The 20810-nt window shown below is 58.0% G+C and overlaps 2 protein-coding genes across 5 annotated transcripts; both read right to left on the reverse strand.

The window, feature by feature from the left end:
• Nucleotides 1–348: 348 nt before the first annotated feature.
• Nucleotides 349–20271, reverse strand: LOC130600973 (folate receptor gamma-like). 4 transcript variants are annotated; one of them, XM_057412700.1, is made up of 6 exons: nt 20170–20226; nt 5083–5164; nt 2479–2643; nt 1898–2086; nt 1476–1611; nt 349–768 (listed from the first exon to the last, which is right to left on the reverse strand). In XM_057412700.1, the coding sequence occupies exons 3-6, from the start codon at nt 2620–2622 to the stop codon at nt 413–415; spliced, it is 825 nt and encodes a 274-aa protein (XP_057268683.1). In that variant the 5' UTR covers nt 2623–2643; nt 5083–5164; nt 20170–20226; the 3' UTR covers nt 349–412. The 4 variants fall into 4 exon arrangements, with proteins under 4 accessions (XP_057268683.1, XP_057268680.1, XP_057268682.1 ...); XM_057412697.1 differs by lacking the exon at nt 5083–5164 and having other exon boundaries at nt 20170–20271; XM_057412699.1 differs by lacking the exons at nt 5083–5164; nt 20170–20226 and adding an exon at nt 3584–3724.
• Nucleotides 17836–20245, reverse strand: LOC130600968 (olfactory receptor 52B2-like). The gene is made up of 2 exons (XM_057412693.1): nt 20170–20245; nt 17836–18960 (listed from the first exon to the last, which is right to left on the reverse strand). Exon 2 carries the CDS (start codon nt 18933–18935, stop codon nt 17961–17963), a length of 975 nt encoding a protein of 324 aa, XP_057268676.1. The 5' UTR covers nt 18936–18960; nt 20170–20245; the 3' UTR covers nt 17836–17960.
• Nucleotides 20272–20810: the final 539 nt, after the last annotated feature.

The following is a 20810-nucleotide window of genomic DNA, read 5'->3' on the forward strand; positions in this document are numbered from 1 at the left end:
GAGGGAGCCAGAGCAGGCTGAAGGACCAGACCCCAGAGCTCAGCAGAAGACATCAAAGCAGCTCCTCCATCAGAGCAAAGACAGCCTTGCCCTGCCTCAGATGGTGAGGAACACTACCTCCATCACCAGCTGGAAGCAGAGGCAGACGAAAGTCCAGAGACAAAGGTCCAGAGGCAGACAAAGGTCCAGAGGCAGACAAAGGTCCAGAGGCAGACAAAGGTCCAGAGGCAGACAAAGGTCCAGAGGCAGACAAAGGTCCAGAGGCAGACAAAGGTCCAGAGGCAGACAAAGGTCCAAGAGCACAATTCATGGAAGCACTGGGCTGTGCACCCAGTCTGGACGGAACCAAGCTCCCTGTGCCAGCTCCTCTTGCAGGGCGGCAGCAACAGCCGCCATGTCCCTCTGGAAGGAGTCATGGGGACCCCCACCCATGGGATCCACAGCCCCCAGCTCCATCAAGGAGCACCACGATGGCTAGGGGCAGCAGGACCAGGACGGGCCACGGCAGAGCACCCTCAGCTCCGCTGCTCTCGGGAGCCGCGGTCTCCATCCCAGCAGATCTCTTTTTCCATGCATAGTACTTGGCCACAACCACGTTGGGGTTGCCCTGGGCAGGGTCGAACCACATCTGGATGCAGCGCCCGCTGCCCCGCTGCTCCGTGCTGTATCTGTAGGAGTTGGACCAGATCTTCTCGCACAGATCTTTTGGCCGGGGGAAGACCTGGCTGAAGGGTCTGCACATGGAGCCCCAGGGGCAGCGGTTCGTGCCTGCGGACAGACAGCACCACATCAGGAAACAACAGCGTGAGCAAGGACCCTTCGCCTTTATCCTTCCACCTGCGGGGATGAGGCCACCAGCCCATCACTGCACCTGGGCTGATTCCTCAGCCTTCTGGCTGGCAACCCCATAGACAGGTAAGAGCTACTTATAGCACCACAGCCTGGTTTGGGTTGAAGGGACCTTAAAGCTCCTCCATTCCCAACCCCTGCCACGGGCAGGGACACCTTCCATAGAGCAGCTTGCTCCAAGCCCCTGTGTCCAACCTGGCCTTGAACACTGCCAGGGATGGGGCAGCCACAGCTTCTCTGGGCACCCTGTGCCAGCGCCTCAACACCCTCCCAGGGAAGAGCTTCTGCCTAAGAGCTCAGCTCAGTCTCCCCTCGGGCAGGTTCAAGCCATTCCCCTTGGCCTGTCCCTACATCCCTTGTCCCAAGCCCCTCTCCAGGTTCCCTGCAGCCCCTTTAGGCACTGGAGCTGCTCTCAGGTCTCCCCTTCGTGCACCAAAGGGGCAGGATCCCCTCCCTGAGCTGCTGCTCATGCTCAGGGGATGAGCAGAGCACACGGGGGGGTCTGGCTCTGAGCTCACGCTGTGTGGGTCATAGGGGTCCCCCATGGGGCAGTGACTGGTCCTGGCTCCAGCCCTGCGCAGGCAGCGGGGATGCAGGGGTGCTCTCGCTCCGCTCTCCCCACCAACCTGTGGCCCAGTTCCAGCCCTTGTGCCAGTTCTCCTTGCACGTGACGAAGTCCTTGCAGTCCTCCCACCACTGCTCGCAGTCCTCCCGGCACAGGGGCACGTGCAGGATCCGCTCCCGACGCCAGCTGCTGTCGGCCTGTGAGGGATGGGACCACGCTGGTGCTTTGACCCTTCAGAGGTAATGGGCAGGATCTGCCCCATCCCGGACACCCCCAGGCCCATCCATTGAGCCCCAGAGCTGACCCCAGCAGAGCTTCAGCCCCAGCCTTGACAAGCAGCAGCTCTCCCATCACTTAGGGCCGGCCAAGCAGAGGCCAGCGAAGTCCTTCAGATCTTCCCACCCACCAGGAAGGTTCACAGCATCCCCAGGAAGCACATCCCCACACACACCAGGCTACGCTGCCCACCACCGGGGATCCCACCTGGTCAATCCACGGCCCCAGGTTGGGGGAGCACTCGTACAAGCACGTGTCCTGGATGAAGTGGCGCTTGCAGCGGGGGGGCATCACCCCGCAGTGGTTCCAGTTGAAGCCGTACAGGTAGGACTGGTCCCGGTGGGCCTCCAGGCTGGTGTTGGCCGTGCAGCAGGCGTTGTCCTTCCAGGGAGCACACTGCAGAGAGCAGGGGACAGGATGGTCAGGGAGCCAGGGGATGCTCCAAGGAGCTGGGGCCAGAGCTCTTCAATTGGCAGGAAGAGTCCCTAAAGCTGGCAGAAGGAGCAGACAGCAGCATCTTTCCTTGCCATCCTTCACCATGCTCTGATCTGGGGTACCACAGCTCGGAGAAGGGGAAGCTTGTGGTTAAAGGGGGGGTACACTGAGGTGACAGACTGCTCCTACCACAGCCATTGGTTAGAGGAGAGCACCAAAAACCAGTCCTCAAATCCCCCACAGGGTTTCTTCCTCAGGCAAGTGATTTCCAAGCACAAACCCAGCCCATAACGTCTGGGGAGGGGGATACAGGGGCTCCAACAACTCCACCCAGCACATCAGCAGGGTCTTACCTGCTCATAGAGCATCCCCTCAGGGCCAGGCTTGGTCTTGTGGTGCTTGGCATCCATGCAGACGTTCAGCAGCGAGTCCCTGGCAGGTACCACGGTGCAAGCAGCCAACAGCAGGAGCATCACCGGCCCCATCCCCACCCTCATGGAATCAGGGAGCTGATGGAGCTGCAGGAGTGAGACAGGGACAGCACAGGAGGGGTTTGCCACAGGCAGCGGTACACGAGGTGCTGTGGGGGCAGAGACTCCTGAGGACACACCAGAACATCAGCAACCCACAGCACCAAGTGCAGGCCTAGGGTCAGCCACACACTGTCCTCTGTGCAGCACCACAGACGGCCCTTCAAGTGCTGGGGCTGTTCAAGTGTTAACCTCAAGCATCCCTGACGGGGACGTGATGCTGTGAGACCCCTTCAAACCGGGTCCTCTGCACTGAGCCACCCAGCAGAGCTTCCAGCTCCCAAACCTGCAGCCAGACACTGCCAGCTATGGGATGTGTTCAGCGAGAGGCTCAGAGGAGGAGGGTGATGGCACCGTCACACCAGCGCCTCGTGCGGGCCAGGAGCTGCGCCTTGCGTTGAGGGGGTGTTAAACCAGACAGCATCGCCTTTGGTTCATCGGGACCTTCAGAGACCCACACCCGAGGTCCCCAAAGGGGGCCAGACTTGAGCAGTAAGAACCAGTTCACACAGCCATGGCTCAGCCTCCTCTACCCCTGAGAGGCCGATGGGACTTCGAGGCATTCACTTACAGAAACAACCCAGAGCAAACCCCCAGATCGAACCCCACCAAAAAAACCAACCAAAACCCCACAAACTGCCCCAAAACCCCCAAAATAACCCCCAACCCGAGGCAGCTGCCCCCTTCTCCCTCCCTTCCCTTCCCAACAGGGCACAAAGGTCTAAACCAAATTACCTTTTAAGAAGCACTTTGCAAAACACAGGAGGAAGTCAAAGCATTTACAGCACTAAAACAGCATAAACCAGCCCAGGAGGCAGCAATTACAGAGCTGAGGATGCAGCCACAGGCAGCAGAGGACAAGGAAGCAGCCACCCCACATCAGAACCCGACACCCACACATCTAAACCCCCATAACCCCACCACCAACCTCAGAACCCAGGGCACCTCCAGGCCCTCTGCAGCACCTCAGAACCAGCCAGCCCAGAGGCTTCCTGGGGCAGCTTTAATGGGGCAGCTCCTGACACAGGTGCTGGCACTTGGAACCACCTTGCCCTGGTGCTAAATGAGGTTTAACTTCTCCCAGCACTCGTTACCTTGGAAGCGGTTGTTTTGGGGCCGACCGGCTCGTCTGGCCCCTTGCACCAGCAGCAGCCTCGTGCTTGGGAAACAATCCAGGGTTTCCTCCCAGGGAGGGCTCTTATCGCCTTGGCCACTCACAACAACCTCTTTTCCTCTGCTCCTGCTCTACCATGGGGTTTTGATTTGCAGCGTTGCCCCAAGGAGGGGCACATCCAGGACCCTGCGCTGGCTGAGCTTTGCATCCAGGACCCTGCGCTGGCTGAGCTTTGCATCCAGGACCCTGCGCTGGCTGAGCTTTGCATCCAGGACCCTGCGCTGGCTGAGCTTTGCATCCAGGACCCTGCGCTGGCTGAGCTTTGCATCCAGGACCCTGCGCTGGCTGAGCTTTGCATCCAGGACCCTGCGCTGGCTGAGCTTTGCATCCAGGACCCTGCGCTGGCTGAGCTTTGCAGGTCCCTTCCAACCCCGAGCCGTCTGTGGTTCTACGATGGTGCGAGCCTGCTTTAGTGATGAATGACCCCCATACGCTCACTCTGAACCTGACGTGTGCCGCTTTAATTTGTCATTAACTCCCTCTCTCATCAGAAGTGACAGGGAGCAGATCCCCCCCCCATCTCCGAGCCTTTCCCCCTCCCTCCCATCTCCCCTCCATTGCCTCTTCCAGCAGAGCCACATTCTGCTCACCCTTTTCCCAGGGCAAGCCCTTTGCTCTGCGCGGCTCCGGGGCTGCAGCAGCCGTCCTTGATGCTCCGCGTGTCCCGGCCTTGGCCTCGCTCAGGAATTCCTGGTGCCGGGTTGTTTTGGGGAGCGCTGGGCACTGAGTGCATTGCGGCGCCTTCAGAACAGCGACGGCTTGTTCCTGGGAGATAACTGCTGGCCACCAGCCCGTCACCTCCTGTCTGGAGGGTTCCGGAACCCCCAGGGCATCCTGTCTTTGTCTCAATGCCTTCTTTCTAACCTGCTGGTTTGTGGTTGGTGCCTCAGCCCTGCCGGAATCACTGAGACCCCCTAAAACAGCCCTTTAAATGCTGTTTATTTGAGGCAGCAACAGAAAGAAAGAGAGGGTGGAGGAGACAGAATCAGGGAATCATGGGATGGGTTGGGTTGAGGGGACCTTAAAGCTCCTCCAGTTCCAAACCCCTGCACCGTATCCTCGTACATAAGGGGATGGGTGGGTACATCCACCGTGGTTCCACACAATGATTTTCCCTCTCAAGGGCGTGAGATTGAATTGCTTTGGATGCTTCTTCCCTGGGGTCTCATTTGGGTGAGCAGATGCTGGGGAACCACTCCAGGGTGTGCTGAGCACCCCAGGGCCTGCATCAGCAGGGACCTCAATGCTCTCACCAACACATCACTGCTCAGTGCCACTGGAGACCACAGGTCTCATCAGAGATGCTGCTCACGTCCCACGTGGCTCCCACTGCCCCTGTGCAGAGCAATGAGTGTGTTGTTGTGATCAGAACCTCATTAGGGCTAAAAGCAAACACTCCATGTCTAAAGCCAAGAGTTAATTGGTAGCGTAACTGAAAATGGACTTAGCACAAGAATCAGGTAGTGCCATGGTGCTGGGCTATGGGTCCCTGGCAGGACCTGGGCCACAGCCAGGAGGATGCTGAGGACACCTTGAATGGGATTCAGCATCAAGGAGGGGGGAAGCCCTGGGGTCTGGGGTGCCCTGTGCAGACAGGAGCCCACCACCAGCACACAGAGACACTCCATGGATGCACCCATGTTTAACATCTCACACTGGAGCTGCACCCCAGCGCTGAGTCCTTCAGGAGTGAATCAGCTACAGGAAGAGCAGAGAGACCCCCAGGTCCCTGAGGGAACATCTGAGGCTCTCCTCCTTTCCTCACAAAACTGGTGAAAATGCAATTTAAAAGTGAGTGTAAGGGGGGTTCCTGATGGACACGGAAAAGAACGGATGTGTTTCCCCTTGGACAGACTTTGTTGCTTCAGACTTTCCCCTGCGCTGTTCCATCACCACAGTCTTTGTCCCCTGAAAGACTTCAGACTTTGGTTCTAAAATCCCAGACTGGAGATTCTATAACACAACTTCTGGATCCCTTTGTGAGGGGGAATAAGGAGCTTCCTGAGCCCCTGCACACCGGGGGCAGGGTTCAGGGCAGTGGATGTGAGCAGCAGTGCTCATAGAGGACAAGGAACACGGGTCTGCCCAGAGCTCAGGGGAGAAGGAGCTCTCCTTGCCATTCACAGGGATGCTGAGCCCTGGGTGGTGATGGAGAGGCAGCAGATAGAGACTGCAATAGGAGATTTGTTCTGCTGCTGCCCTGCAGGGAAGATCCACTCATTTACTGTAGTGGGTGACACACTCCTGTGCTCTGCTTGCTGGAAGAGAAACTGCCTCTGCTTGATAAAGTGCTTTAATAGCCCTGAATGAAGAGGCAAGTTCCAGTGAGCCGAGAGGAAAACCTGGGAACAGAAAGCAAGGAAGGAGTAAAACAAGAAGGGAGTCAGCTGTAAGAGATACATGAATGAAACCAGAGCCAAGGGTGATCCTCCTTGGAAATTGAAGCTCCTTCTTGACAATGAAGTGTCTCAAATGCCTCTTCCCATGGCTTTTGGGTACATCCCATGGAGGTTCTTGTCTTAGCCCTAGAGTAAAGCGCAGAATTTGTTTGGGAGCCACAAAACAAGGTGGAAATTGGCCTCTGGGCACATAAGATGGGGAAATAAACCCAGGTGCACATGGGAATGCCGGAAATGGACTGCTGAAGTGTGTATTCTGACTCTTCTGCAGCAGATTTGTGTCGCTATGGTCACAGAATCATGGAATCATGGAATGCTTTGGGCTGGAAGGGACCTTAAAGCCCATCCAGTTCCAGCCTCATTTTGATGGTTCTGTTTCTTCCTTGCAGCTATGGAACAGGGAATCTCCCCAGGGAATGTCGCTGGGGTCTGAACTGGGAGGTCCGTGACTTTGACCCCCTCCTCCAGTCCGTTCCCCTCAGAGTGTCACAACTCCCGTCCCTGTCCTACCGGTGGTAACAAGGTACCTGACTGCCCGCCCGAATGCACGGCTATGGACCCACTCGTGCAGGATCACCTTGTGAACCCCGGTGCTGCCCTCCTCCATCGCCGGTTGTGTACACAAGTGCTGCTCTGGGTCAGACCCTTTTTCTCCTGGTTTCAGGTGGTTTTGGTATTGGTGAGCGGCTGCTGGGCCCCCAGCCCAGTATTTCATAGCCTGATACCTCCCCCAGCAGGGCCAACTGGAGTGGTCCTCACTGACACATCTGCTGGAAAAGCGGCTCTTCGCCAGGCACCGAGACAAGGTGGTGTCAGCGCAGAGCTCCTTCAGGCACAATTCTCACACTAGTCAAGCATGGAGACAAAGGGAAACTTCTTGGACACCCACAGGAGCAGCAAGAGGCGTCTGTCTCATCCCCACTAATGCCGTTTATATCCCCATCCCTGGCAGTGTTCAAGGCCAGGTTGGACACAGGGGCTTGGAGCAAGCTGCTCTAGTGGAAGGGGTCCCTGCCAATAGCAGGGGGGTTGGAACTGGAGGAGCTTTAAGGTCTCTTCATCCCAAACCATTCCGTGATTCCAGTGTGTTTTGTGCCTCTCCCTGTTACTCTCCCCTTTGAGCTGCACAGCTCCTGATCTAAAACTCAGTGAGCTGATGCTCCCACCTTCCCCTTTGTCCTCACAGGGACCCAGAAGGGTTTTGGGAAGAGGCAACAAAACCAAGCAAAGGCAGATGACAGTTTCTGTGCAAGGAGATGCTGCTTGAACCAGGACCTTCAGCCTGGAGGAGGGATGGGGAAGGCTTGGGGAGGGCTCTGTAACACCTTGTGTGGGTGGGTGGATGGAGGAGGATGCTCCGGTGTAATCACTCACTGGTGCTTCATGCGAGAGTAGGAGGAGGCATCCAGCAAGCAGCAGGTGGCAAATTGAAGCCCAATTACAGGAGGTTTTATCAGGATTAAGCTTCGGAATGTTCTGTTGGGGCCAGCAGCAGCACGAGTCTGCAGGGGCTCAGCTGAGCAGGGACATATCCACAGGAGCGGGGATCAAACCCATTAAAGGCTGTTCCACACCAGACTGCTCCTGGCTCAGGAAGCACTGGAGCCTCGGATCGATGGACATGGGCAGAGAAATGATGGCTCCCTGTGGAGGGACCGTTCTCGCCCCCAGGCACTGCCCAGGCCACAGCATCGCCCAGGCAGACCCTTAAAATGCTGTTTACTTGAGGCAGCAATGTAAAGAGAGGGTGGTGTAGAGAGAATCATGGAATCCTGGACCGGTTTGGGATGAAGGACTCTCGACCAGCAGCGCGGACCTGGCGAGGGCAGCGCGGTCCCAGGAGGCCCGGGCGGAGCTGCTCAGGGAGCTCCGCAGCTCACTATGGGTGCAGTGCAGGAGCCGTTTTGCACCCCCGATGCAGTGAGGAAGCCGCTGGCGCTGAGCCCGTCGTGTGTAAATCACCTCCCCTGCGGGAGAACGGAGCCGGCGAGAGCCCGAGCGCCCAGCAGGGATTCACAGACCGGCAGCGGCACCGCGGGAAGCAGCGGGGGGAGAGGCAGAAGTGGTTGCGTTCGGGCACAGGTTTATGTAAGAGTGGTGCTGCTGCTGAGCTGCACTGGGGCGCACTGGATGGGAGGAACAGCGGTGTCGGGAGTTACTCCCCCTGAACCGTCAGCAGCGGAGTGAGGAGTCCGGGAGCTGGGAGTTGAAATGAGGAATACCCGGCTGTGCACTGCGGGGCAGGGCAGGACGCTCCCGTCGGAGCGCTTGGAGAGGGGCAGGAGCAGCCCGGGGATTGTTGGGAATGAGCAGAAGGAGCCCCCGGGGGTGACTTCAGCAAGGGAAGTGAAAGGGAGTGAGAGATCATTGATTTCCTGAGGAATACTGAGAGAGCACGGGGCGGGTACCAGGGAAAGAGCGGCAGCGAACATGGATTTATTGGGATCAAATTGTGACGAAGCCACCTCCCTTCCCCTCTGGATGGGAAGGGTGTTGTGACGGGTGGAATAAAGAGGGAATTTAACCTGCCTGGGCTGAAATTGTGCCTGGGACGCGTTTCACACACTCAGAAGCAAGGAAAAGGGCAGAGGGAAAGCAAAGCTCATTGGAAAACAGACTTTTCCAAAGCAAAGTTCTCAATTATCCATTGTCAAAATGCAGCAAACAGTGGTTTGAAGGATCCTCCTCGTTCCTGCAATGATTCACCATTGCCTTTACTGAGCTTTTAAGGGAGCAGCAATTTCGTTGGGTCTTGTGTAACTTGGGGTGGTAGATCTGATCTTCCAGAGAAGACCTGGCCTTTCATCACTGCATTCCATGTGCACATTCCAGACTGAGATATTATCCCACCTATTTGTCATGTCTTGCGTAGCTCCAGCATCCTGGTGTTGGGGCTGGGAGATGGCTCATGAATTAGGCAGGGAGAACAAGGCAGAAGGACTAAAAGCACCACACGGGAAGGTGACATTCGGAGCATCCTGACACAGTGGATGGGAAACCAGGAATGCCATTCACATGCTGGGAATGGGAGTGTTTATGTCAGTAAGCACCAGTATCAAACTGCTTAGGGCTTCCTGAGGGAAACTCCTGTATTCCAGTTTGTGCCCATCATACTGGGAAGAGCCTGGCTCTGTCCTCTTGCTGCCTGTTTTCATGTATGGCTGATATCCCTCCCCTTTAAATACTGGGACATGGGGATAAGGTCTCCCTGGAGCCTTCTCTAGGCTGAACCAGCCCAGTTCTCTCAGCCTGGCTCCAGAGCAGAGCTGCTCCAGCCCCTTCATCACCTTGGTGGCCCTTTGCTGGACTCAGTCCAGTCTGTCCATGTCTCTCCTGTACTGGGAAGCCCAGAACTGGACGTTGAATTCCAGATGTGGCCTCACCAGTGCTGAGCAGAGGGCAAGGCTCCTCTCCACCACTGGTCTTCCTCATCCCAACCCCAGCAGCAAGGAAGAGCTGGCTGGAAGTGTCCACATCACAAGCAGTGCCTAGAGGTGACAATGTGAAGAACGGTACTAGAACTAAGAAACAACAGTTCCTTCATCCCATCAAGGCTGAAGTCACATTCGCTTACTCCAAAACTCAAGAAAACACAAAAGGGCCTTTTGGAGAAGTGAAGGAACTTGAGCATAATGGAAGAAGAAACCTCCGAGTATTCCTGGATGAGACACAGGAGGAGGTGATGGAAGGACATTCTGGTATTCCCATAACTGGGAAGCAAAACTAAAGCACCCAGAGTTGTCTCTGCAGCAGTGTTCTCTCATGGAGGAGGCAGCTTTGGCTCATTCCACAGCAGCAGGAGACATGGTGCCTCTATGGGGAGGAACCGATGTTGGCAGAAAGTGACCCCCAAAACCTTCCCCCCAGAAAAGCAACCTGAGCCCATGTTCCAGGGGTGCCCTGACCAGCGCCCAGCACAGTGGGACAAGGGCACCCTCATCCCTGTGGTGATGCCCCTGGGGATGTTCCCCAGCACCCCATTGGGTTTCTTTGCTCAGCTGCTCACCACTCACTCCGATGGAGCTGGGTCCCTCAGGGCCCCCGGGTCCCTTCCCCTGCTCTGCTCCATATGGGCACATCCCAGCCTGTACTGCACACACTCACAGACCCCACCTCTGCTGCCCACAGTGAGAGTAAATAACACTTTGTGCTTCTGCCTTCATCCACTGCAGGGTCAGGGGGCTGCAAAGCCCCTGGGTCCCCTGTAGGTGACCGTGTGGAACCTTGGAGGATGCAGCAGTGGTTTCCACCACACCATTAAGCTGCCCCCATTAAACAAATGATAAAGTCTTGATGAATTAACTGCACTTTGCTGTGGAGATAACAGTAAATTATAGATGGACCTGCGGCTGGAGCCGGCTCTGACTCAAACATCAGCTCCCTGGTCCCCAAGAGCTTCAAACAGGGAAATGGGCAAGATTTACTCACAATTTGTTCACTAAACCACAGCCCCAATGCGTTACCTGTCAGTGATGAGAAATAAAGCAAAGTCCTGCAGGACACTGTCAGCTTCCACCTCAGAATACTAGGGTATTAAGGGATTAAACATTTTTGGGGCTGTTTTCAGTTAGTAACTCAAATGAAAAGGGTGTTTTCTGTCAGTTAATGTGACCAGCCCCATAACTGACTGCACGGGGCTGCTCCGAGGTGATGCTCTGCAGCCTCGGGCCAGATCTGCAGCTCTGCTCTGGGCAAAGCATGGCCCCGATGCCACCCATTGCTGTGCAAAGGGATGCCCAAGAGATGTTTAAGCTCTTGGCCAGATATCGCAGGAAAGCAGCTACCCTGGGTAGGTTTGGATGGGATCTGAGGCAGAAGCTCTTCCCTGGGAGGGTGCTGAGGTGCTGGCACAGGGTGCCCAGAGAAGCTGTGGCTGCCCCATCCCTGGCAGTGCTCAAGGCCAGGTTGGACACAGGGGCTTGGAGCAAGCTGCTCCATGGAAGGGGTCCGTGCCCGTGGCAGGGGTTGGGAATGGAGGAGCTGTAAGGTCCCTTCCAAGCCAAACCGCTCTGTGATCCTACTGAATCATAGAATCAACTGGGCTGGAAAAGACCTTCAGATGATCAAGTCTAACCTCACCCCAGTCCCCACTAAACCATGTCACATGCAAGAAACCCCTGGAGCTATGGGGAGATGAGGTCTCATGGACAGAAGAACGCTGCAGCGCACAACTTCACATGCACCCTGCTGCCTTTAGTGTGTGCTGAGGTGGAACGCAGCCACCCGCAGAGAAGGAGCCATCATGGGTTCACCAAGATGAGCTGCTCATGGTGTCTTGTTTGCTGGCCGGGCCTTGGCCAGTATCTCAGCTGCTGCGTGGAGCTCTCCACCCGTGTCCAGCAGCGCCCGCAGGTTTGCGCCCTGGTCCTGGAAGCCCATGGCGCTGAGCTGCTCCATCTGCTGCTCAAACAATCCCTGCAGCTCCTCCTCGTCCATCTCCACCTCGTCCTCTGCTCCCTCCTCACCCAGCTCCGCGCTGGCGTTGTCCTCGGTCTCGGTGCACGGTGGTGACTCCTCCATGCTCTCCAGCCCCAGCTCCAGCTGCGCATCCCCCGGGCTGAGCAGGAAGCCCGGAGCCTCCACGGAGAGGGCCTGGAGGCCGAGCTGGATCTGCAGCAGCGCCTGCAGCGCCCGGGGGTTCCGCAGCACGGACGAGATCTCCGCCTGCTCCAGCTCCGGGGGCAGCTGCTGTTGGTCCAGGGGCAGGGAGCTCCCATCGCTGGGTGCGTGCGGGCTCAGCACCGCCTGCGCGGGGCTGCCGGGCTCCGCCAGCGCGCAGCCCAGGTTGTGCATCAGCTCCGGGCTGCCCGCCAGCTGCCGGACCATGCTCTGCACCGTGCCGGAGTCACCGCGGTCAACCCTACGGCCGGGGAGCTCTTGCTCGGTGCCACCGGAGCTGCCGGGCTCCAGAGCCCAGGGGTTGGGCAGCGGGCTCCGGTTCTCGGTGTGCGCCGGCAGCCGCGCTCCGCTCGGCGATGGGCGGCTCTCCCGGGAAGCAAAGGGGTTGTGGACCATGTGCTCCTCCACGGCCTCCAGGATGGGCTCCTCGATCTCCCGGTAGAGCTGCTCCAGGGCGCTGTACCCGCCAGGGATGCTCTCGAGGTTGTTCATGGCCAGGTCATGGTTCCTTATCATCTCCTGCATGACGGCGGGGCTGCTGAAGGCCTCCAGCGTCTCCCTGATGGTGTGCGGGTTGCTGAGGATGTGGCCAATCTCGGGGTTCTCCTCCGCCAGCTGCTGCAGCTGCGGGTTGGACACGATGAGGTCCCTGACGAGGTCGGCACTGACCATGGGGCTCTGCAGCACCTTGGTGAGGAGGCCGGGCATGGACACATCCTGCTCCTCAATGCTGCTCAGCAGGTCCAGCACTCCAGTGGAGTCCAGGCCCAGGAGATAGATGCCTGTCACCCCAAGGAGGAACCCCATCAGAAACGCGTTGTTCCTGATGGTGTTCAGCTCCAAGCCTGAAGTGAGGATCCTGGACAAGAGATCCTCCATGGTCTGTGCCACGACCTCCCGGCTGGAGGCCAGCACCTCAGACAAGTTGTGATGGATCGAGCCTGGGTCCTGCCGGTCATCCATGCTTCCGGGGCTGGAACGGTTGCGGCTGGGAGGTCGCAGCAGCCTGGTCGCTCTCCCTTGCTCTGCCAGGCTGTCTGCTGCTCTCTTCTGGGACCTGATGACCACATGGATGCTGACCCCATTACGAACTCCATGCTGGCTCAACGTGTCCTGATCCTGGAGGACCTTCCCAGCAAACACCAGGACCAGCAGCTCGGGGGGTGTTTGGAACCGCTTGGACACTTCCTCCTTGAGCTCCCGGATGGTGCTGTCCTGAGCCACCTCAAACTGCTCCTTCTGCTTGAGGGTCTTCACGATCACACTGATGATGCCCGAGGGCTCCATGGTGACAAGGGGCTGGCTCGGGAGCGGGGCCGAGCTCTGCTGTGCTGGAAGGCGCCGGCCACGGGCGGCAGCGGAGGCGCGGGGCCGGGGGGAGTTCACCCCGCAGGATCGTGCTCAGCGCTCGGGCGCTGCCCCCGTGCTCCCGCCCCACTGCGGCCCCTGCCCAGGGCAGCGCCGCGGAGCCCCCTGTGACATCACACTGGAGCTGCGGGAGTGGGGCCAGGGGAGGCCACGGGAACGCTCGGGGGCTGGAGCAGCTCCTGTGTGGAGCCAGGCTGAGAACACTGGGGCTGTTGAGCCTGGAGAGGAGAAGCTGCGTGGAGACCTCAGAGCAGCTTCCAGTGTGTGAAGGGGGCTGCAAGGACGCTGGGGAGGGACTCTTCATCGGGGACTGCAGTGACAGGACAAGGGGTAACGGGTTAAAACTGAAACGGGAAGTTCAGGCTGGAGAAAAGGCAGAAGCTCTTCCCTGGGAGGGTGCTGAGGCGCTGGCACAGGGTGCCCAGAGAAGCTGTGGCTGCCCCATCCCTGGCAGTGCTCAAGGCCAGGTTGGACACAGGGGCTTGGAGCAAGCTGCTCCAGTGGAAGGGGTCCCTGCCCGTGGCAGGGGTTGGAGCTGGATGGGCTTTAAGGTCCTTCCCAACCCAAACCTTTCCATGGCTCTCTGCAGCCGAGGAGGCAGTTCTAAACCCAGGGAGCTGCTCTGCTCCAAGGGGGATGTGGCAGTGGCCAGGTCCGGGACCAAACTGCCCAGGTCACTGTGCCACGGTCAATGAATCACCAGCTCAGCCGTTAACATCCGCAAGGCCGTGCATAATGGGCAGTAGCCGACGGATCGGGGGGATTTATGTCTCTGATGTGGTTAAACGTTACCTAAATAACCACAGGAGATGGAGCCAGAGCGTGCGCGCTTTGAATTCCACTTCCCGCTCTTGAGGGACCTTTCCATCCCCCTCGGCTCGGCTCTGGGCAGCTCTGGCCAGCAAAGACCCTTGCTGAGGACTTGGCTCTCCCCGGCGCGTGTGAGAAGTGAATGAGACCTCAGAGGCAGTGGGAGGGAAGCGGGCGTCAGTGGAGCCGCAGAGAGGAGCGCTCTGACCTCAGTGGAGGCTTGGGCAGGCTCCTCATGGTTACCAGCACTACGGAGGAGTCAACCCATTCCCCTTGGCCTGGCCCTGCAGACCCTTGTCCCAAGCCCCTCTCCAGCTTTCCTGCAGCCCCTTCAGGCACTGGAGCTGCTCTCAGGTCTCCCCTTCAGGAGCCTTCTCTTCTCCAGGCTGGACAAGGTTCATGGATCTTGTCTCACCCTCCAGCACTTCCCAGGCCCAAAGGCTTCTTTCCATGGCCTTTAGCAGCACAGACGACACTGTGACCACCGCTGCAGAGCACCACAGAGCACCTGACACTTGCTTTGCCTTCATTACATCAAAAGAGGACCAAGAACCAACCCCAGCTGAGCACAGTGGGATCAGAGCGCTCCTGTCTCCCCATGGGCTCCCTGTGGCACAGCTGGGACCCTGGTGGAGCATCATCCAAAGCGCTCCCTCCAAATGCTCCTTCCCTCGGTTCTCTGAGCATCTGCGGAGCCACCTCCACCGGAGCCCTCGTCCCTGGCACAGCCCCTCTGAGGAGCAGGACTTGGCCTCCACCTCTGTCCAATTCTCTACCTTTGCACCATCTACAAACCTCAGCAGCAGCGATTTTACCCTGGTTTCTGCAGCACTGGTAACAGCCAGAGAACCATCAGCCCCCACACACCAATCCCTGCTGAATCCCACAGGAATGTATGGAGAAGTAGTTCTCAGAGGGGAGCAATCACTGAGAGAAGAGTTTGCAGTTCCCAGACTCCATCAGCATCTGATTTACTCATCATTTATTGATGGCTTTGCTACAGTGAGGTAGGTTTAATAACATTTGAAGGTAAGGAAACGCTCAGGGTTGTGCTCTGGCCCTAGGAAACTTCATCACCCACGTGTGGAGCTCAGCAGGAGATGAAATGAGATGATTCTGCAGCAGCTGAGCACCACAAACAGATCCTGATTGCCATTGATCCCATCCCTGCCCTTTCCACTCTTTATTGATCAAGTCTCATATTCACTTCTCCACTGTTTCACTTGGAGCTGATGCCAAATGGAGCCGCCTCGAATTTCTCTGCAGACCCATTTTAAATGTAAGCACAAGTCAGAGACTTGTTCCTGTTTGTTTCTATCCTGGTTCTGCTGAGCTGGGGTCATGGAATCATGGAATCCCAGAGCGGTTCAGGCTCCAACCCCCTGCCATGGAGCCAAGAGGGGACGAAGGAGCCAGGAGGCAACGAGGGCTCTGCTGGACCCGATGGTTTGTGGCCTCGGCCACAGTGACCCTGGGGTGTGGGGTCAGGATCCTGAGCAGAGGAAGCAGGGCCTGGTCTCCTCCAGTGGCATCACCATAAGTGGTGGGAAGGGGAACACACCAGGGCAGGGTGATGGGGACTAGGAAGGACATGTACTACAGCTGCCAATGAGCCTCAGCACCCAGCACTAAGAGGAGATGATGGGTCTGGCCCCAGAGTGTCAGCAGCACCTGCCCTGCCTTAAGAAGAGCCCTTCCAGTGAGAATCATCAGGGGCACCTCAGAACAGCCCCGGTCATCACCTGCACCACGTGCACACACAGAGCTGGAGGCCAGATGGGCACGTGGAGTTCTTTGTGGTGCTGCACCACCACTGAAGCCAACGGTCCCACTGACGAAACAGCTTCGTACCCGAGAACTTCCACTCCCCACATGGGTTTAAACATGCCTGCGCGTGCAGTCACTGCTGGAAAAGCTGCTGCAGCTCTCTGGAGCTTCCAGAGCTCTTCATTACTGGCACTCTTCAAAACACGGCTCATTTCTAATCAGAATCCCTGCCTTCATCTCCCTTCCCTCAGACGCCTCCTCCAGGGCATCACAGCGATCCTGAGCATCAGGGCTTCTCTCCTGCAGCTCCCACCCGCAGTGACGGTGCCTCGGAGCTCTCTGCAGCCCTCATGGCTCGAGCTCTTCCTCCAGCACATCAAGACTTTGTCTTTGTGTCTCCTCCCTCCAGACTCCGCTCCAAGCCCAGCCCAGAGGCCAGGAGTGGGCACCGCTCCGTCCATGAGCAGGTCCGACCCCTCCAGCACCGTGACTGGCGTTAACCTGCTCCTCCCCAGCCGTCTGAGGCTAAAACACATCGTGGGTTAGAACCAGCCCCAGAAAGGGCAGCCGGGCCCAGAGCCACCAGCTCATCACATCATAGAATCAGACTGGTTTGAGTTGAAGGGACCTTAAAGCTCCTCCAGCTCCAGCCCCTGCCACGGGCAGAGACCCCTTCCATAGAGCAGCTTGCTTCAACCCGTGTGTCCAACCTGGCCTTGAACACTGCCAGGGATGAGGCAGCCACAGCTTCCCCCTTCAACCCATTGCAGTATCCCACCACCTTATGGAGCAGAATGTCCATCAGCACTGTGCTGTCAGGACGAGAAGACCAACAGGTCCCATCGAGCACATGCTGCCCAAGTCAGTGCCATGCGGAGCACAGGACAGAACAACCTCTGTGCTCGGCGATGGGAGGTGGGCAGGTGGGAGGGTGCTGCAGCTCTTCCATGGTCTTGAGGAGCTCTGGTCCAGCCCAGGCTGCAGGAACCAGAAGCCTTCTGACAGGTCTGTGGCTGCTGCTGTCAGTGTGCCGTCCTCCGTGCCCTGATCAAGCACTAAACCCCCCATGAAGCAGTGCAGAGCTTACCCCCCTTCCACCAGAGACGTGGAACTCTGACAACGTCCCCTGAGGTCTCCAGAGCTGCCTCTGCTCCCACAGGTCCTCATGAGCATGGAGCAAGGTGCGTGGGACACTCCGGCAGTGCTCAGTGCACCGAGGTTTGAGCCCTGCTGCCCTGGTCACTTGTGAGCTCCACCAAAGCAGAGGCTTTGGTCTGCATGGACAGCGCTGCTGGGGAGGGAGAGGTGAGGAAAAGCCGCTCCTTGCTGGTCACGTTGATGATGATGTTAAACTCAGACCCTATGGCGATGCCCAGACCTGTCCCTGCTGCTCCTCCCGCCATACCTCAGTGCTCCCTCTCCATGTCTGAGGCAGGTTGTCACTGACCTCAGGGAGGAGGTTATTGGTGCACCCGGTGTATCCGTCAAGCAGAGAACAAGAAACTGAGTTCAGGGAAGCTGTTTGGTGTTGGAGCGACAAAGCAGAGGATGATCCCACACCACACACCAGACACGGGCAGAAACGGATCCTGAGGAGGAACAGGCTTCACCCTGAGCTCAACACTGAGCACAGCGCTCCTGCAGTAACCTGTGGGGTGTGTGGGGTGCAGGAGAACTTGTCCCTTTGCTCACCTTGAGAGGCTTGAGTTGAGCTCTGGACATTGTGGTTTGGGGAATACGTTCCACAGGACAAGAAACCCTTTCCTGACCTGCCGGGGCTCTTCAGCATGTACACACCTGCAGCAGGAGGTCCCTCAGCAGTGGAAGCTGTACCCATGCAGACAGGAGGATGGTGCCACGGCACCTCCAGCTCTGGTTCATGTGCCAGGCTCCGATGAGGTGTTCACCATCCAGGCACTGAGGTAACAGGCGAAGGAGCAGGCACGAAGCTGCAGGACAGCACACCCCACAGCAGCAGTGGTGGTAGCTCAGCAGGAGCCTGGTGCTCCTCGGCTGAACTCTGCCCGGTCTCTGCTGGAGGGACCATTCAGCAGAAGCATCTCCAGGGGAAACCAGGAGCAGTGAAGGGGCTGGCGACCCAAGCCCACGTTTCCAAGATCCCACCACCCTCGGCTTCTCTTGAGCATCTTCTGTTCCTCCAGCAGCGCTCAGCACCTTCTCCCCCAGCCAGGACAGGGGCACCTCCCCGTGGGGCAGAAGAGGCGGGCGACGCGCTCCCGGATCTGCCGCGTCCTCACCCCGTACACGATGGGGTTGAGCATCGGCGGGACCACGACGTAGAGGTTGGCCAGGAGGATGTGGACGTGGCTGGGGATGTGGGGGCCGAAGCGGTGTGTGAGGAAGGAGAAGAAGGCGGGCACATAGAACATGAGGATGACGCAGAGGTGGGAGCCGCAGGTGCTCAGGGTCTTGACCCGTGCCTCGGGGGACGGGAGGCGGAACACGGCCCGGAGGATGAGCACGTAGGACACGGCAATGAGCACCACATCCAGCCCCGAGGAGAGCAGGGCCGTGGTCAGCCCGTACCACACGTTGGCCCTGATGTCGGCGCAGGCGAGGCGCGCGATGCCCATGTGCTCGCAGTACGTGTGGGGCATGACGTTGTGCCCACAGTAGGGCAGGCGCTTGAGGAGGAAGATGGGGGGGAACATGATGCAGAAGGCACGGATCACGGCGGTCGCAGCCATCTTCCCGATGACAGAGGGCGTGAGGGTGGCCGCGTAGCGCAGCGGGTGGCAGACGGCCACGTAGCGGTCGAAGGCCATGGCCAGCAGCACCGAGGACTCCACGATGAAGCTGAAGTGGGTGAAGAACATCTGCGTGACGCAGGCGTCGAAGGAGATCTCCCGCGCGCTGAACCAGAAGATCGCCAGCATTTTGGGCACGGTGGTGGTGGAGAGCATGAGGTCGGCAACAGCCAGCATGGCCAGGAACAGGTACATGGGCTCATGCAGGCTCCTGTCCGTGGCGATGACGAAGAGCAGGACCGCGTTGCTGAACACAGCGGTGATGTACATGAGGCAGAAGGGGACGGAGATCCAGACATGGGACTCCTCCATGCCCGGGATGCCCGTCAGCACGAAGGTGATTGGGTCAAAGCTGCTCTCGTTGAGCTCGTACATGGTGCTGCCGGGCTCAGGGCCAGCTCTGTGCAAGAGAAGGGACAGCTGAGGCCTGGAGAGCCTGCTCTCAGCCCAGTACACATACAAAGGTGAACAACATAGTCTTCAATTTCCATTCACCTTCCATCCTAAGCCATTCCTGAAGGCCAAAGGATTGATTCACTGTGTTTTACCGCACAAAGAAATCCACTCATTTGATGCTATCAACCCTACAAACTGTCTGTAAGGAAAACATCTTCTCTGTGCCTCCATGTGCACCAGTCCGGGCCAGGTCCTCCCCATCTCCATCTCCCCATCTCTACTGCCATAAAAAGGCTTCTCAAAGTCAAAGGAGTCAAAGAGGGGAGACTGAGCTGAGCTCTTAGGCAGAAGCTCTTCCCTGGGAGGGTGCTGAGGCGCTGGCCCAGGGTGCCCAGAGAAGCTGTGGCTGCCCCATCCCTGGCAGTGCTCAAGGCCAGGTTGGACACAGGGGCTTGGAGCAAGCTGCTCTATGGAAGGGGTCCCTGCCCAGGGCAGGGGTTGGGGCTGGAGGAGCTTTAAGGTTCCTTCACCCCAATGCATTCCATGCCTCCATGGCACAGCAGTGTCTCTGTTCAGGTCAGTGCCCAGGTCACCTCTGAGAGCTCCTTGTACGAACCTTCAGGGTAGGAATGAAACTGCACCAGGGCCAGCACTGAGAAGTGTCTGGAACGTGGCTCCCATTGAACCCCCACCTCTGAAGGTTGTGACCACCACAGAGCCCTCTGTAACACTTGCACTTGATGATCTTAAAGTTCTTTCCAACTTCATTATCCCATGATCCTACACTGGACACGTAACTCCCCATATTCCCACCTGTATAAACACGTGCACCTCATTGCAGACACCACAAAGTGCTCTTTGTTCCTCTCCCCCATCCACAGGGATCACCGAGACATAAACACCGAGGGGGAAAGGAGAGTGCAGGGCTGGAATTCCTTCCCATGCCCAGACTTCCTGATTGACCTGGAGCAACTCTCCCCCCTGGGAGATTCCTGCCTTTCCATAGGATCCCAGCCTGGTTTGGGTTGAAGAGACCTTAAAGCTCCAGCCTCTGCCATGGGCAGGGACACCTTCCACTAGAGCAGATCAACACCACCTTCACCTGAGCTTCCCAGGATATGGAAACATCTCATTCACAAGCTCCTCTATTCCCTCTCACTCTTCCCAAAGGAGGAGGCATCACCCCAGATGGGGTTTGATGGAAAAAACTCACCAAGGAGCAGCCCGAGGAGGAAGGAGGAACCTCAGCCCCAGCTGCTGGGGTCACAACTGTCCCGCTACCGAATCCCAGTGGGAACATCAGCCCGGTGCCTTGTGCAGTTTTAAATGCTCAGTGCATTAACCATTAACAGCATTAACACGTCCTGCCCGGGTGCAACATTCCTGCTCCCGGCATTTGCATTCCAAGATGCTTTGCTCCATCCCCACCTGGACACCAGCCCCTGAGCACAGGCAGGGCTTACAGGGGCACACTCCAGCCTGGAGAAGAGAAGCTCTTTAATGGGAGACCTGAGAGCAGCTCCAGTGCCTAAAGGGGCTGCAGGGAACCTGGAGAGGGGCTTGGGACAAGGGCCTGTAGGGCCAGGCCAAGGGGAATGACTTTAACCTGCCCGAGGGGAGACTGAGCTGAGCTCTCGGGCAGAAGCTCTTCCCTGGGAGGGTGCTGAGGCGCTGGCACAGGGTGCCCAGAGAAGCTGTGGCTGCCCCATCCCTGGCAGTGTTCAAGGCCAGGTTGGACACAGGGGCTTGGAGCAAGCTGCTCTATGGAAGGGGTCCCTGCCCGTGGCAGGGGTTGGGACTGGGTGAGCTTTAAGGTCCCTTCATCCCAAACCATTCCATGATTCTATGATCTCT

The sequence above is a fragment of the Pezoporus wallicus genome, unplaced genomic scaffold (assembly GCF_028554395.1).
Source record: "Pezoporus wallicus isolate ANWC-B61680 ecotype Strahan unplaced genomic scaffold, APGP_CSIRO_Pwel_v1 contig_8783, whole genome shotgun sequence".
Taxonomy (NCBI): domain Eukaryota; kingdom Metazoa; phylum Chordata; class Aves; order Psittaciformes; family Psittacidae; genus Pezoporus; species Pezoporus wallicus.